At 56.1% G+C, this 567-nt stretch overlaps 1 protein-coding gene across 1 annotated transcript in view; it reads right to left on the bottom strand.

The window, feature by feature from the left end:
- Nucleotides 1-546, bottom strand: part of GLTP (glycolipid transfer protein) — a gene marked incomplete at its 5' end in the record, with an annotated part of 926 nt that extends 380 nt beyond the window's left edge. The window contains 2 exons of the mRNA XM_009873599.1: nt 120-270; nt 407-546. Of these exons, the coding sequence (XP_009871901.1) occupies nt 120-270; nt 407-546 (291 nt within the window). The remainder of the gene's footprint in view (nt 1-119; nt 271-406) is intronic.
- Between the last annotated feature and the right edge of the window lie 21 nt (nt 547-567).

Genomic DNA, 567 nt, shown 5'->3' with positions numbered 1-567 from the left:
AGAGGGTCCCCTGAAAACATTTCTCAAAGAGATCAGCAGCTTCCCACATTTCCAAAAGTGTTTTTCCCCTCTAAAGGGCACCACTTCCTGGGGCTTGAAGCAAGGACAGGAATACTGACCGTGAAGAGCTTCTGCAGCATCCAGCCGTGGTATTTCTTCAGCGCGATCTCGTAAGCCTTCATGGCGTTGACTCGGATGAGGTTCGGATGCTCCTCGTCCCGCTCGCCGTCAGAGATGCTCTGCAGCAACACCAGCATGAACTTCAGGCCCCTGGGGGAAGAGTGGAGACGTTGAGGGTGGAGAAGGATGCGCTGCTTCCCCACCCCCCAGGACAGGCTGCATCCCCAAACGCAGCACCTGACCCCAAAAAGGGACCGACCGAACCGACACTAACACCATGACTCACCTTTTCAACCACATCAGCGCCAGTGTAGCGCCTGTCTTGGGCCAGGCCGAGCCGTGCATCTCCTTCTCCACCTCCAAGATGTTTTGCAGCGTTTTGAACTTGGTGGGGTTGGAGTCGTAAACTGCCCGGATTTTCTGAGGGCAGAGAAAAGGGGGGGGAGG

The sequence above is a fragment of the Apaloderma vittatum genome, unplaced genomic scaffold, assembly GCF_000703405.1.
Source record: "Apaloderma vittatum isolate BGI_N311 unplaced genomic scaffold, ASM70340v1 scaffold30567, whole genome shotgun sequence".
Taxonomy (NCBI): Eukaryota; Metazoa; Chordata; class Aves; order Trogoniformes; family Trogonidae; genus Apaloderma; species Apaloderma vittatum.
This window is presented reverse-complemented; position numbering and strand designations above follow the sequence as displayed.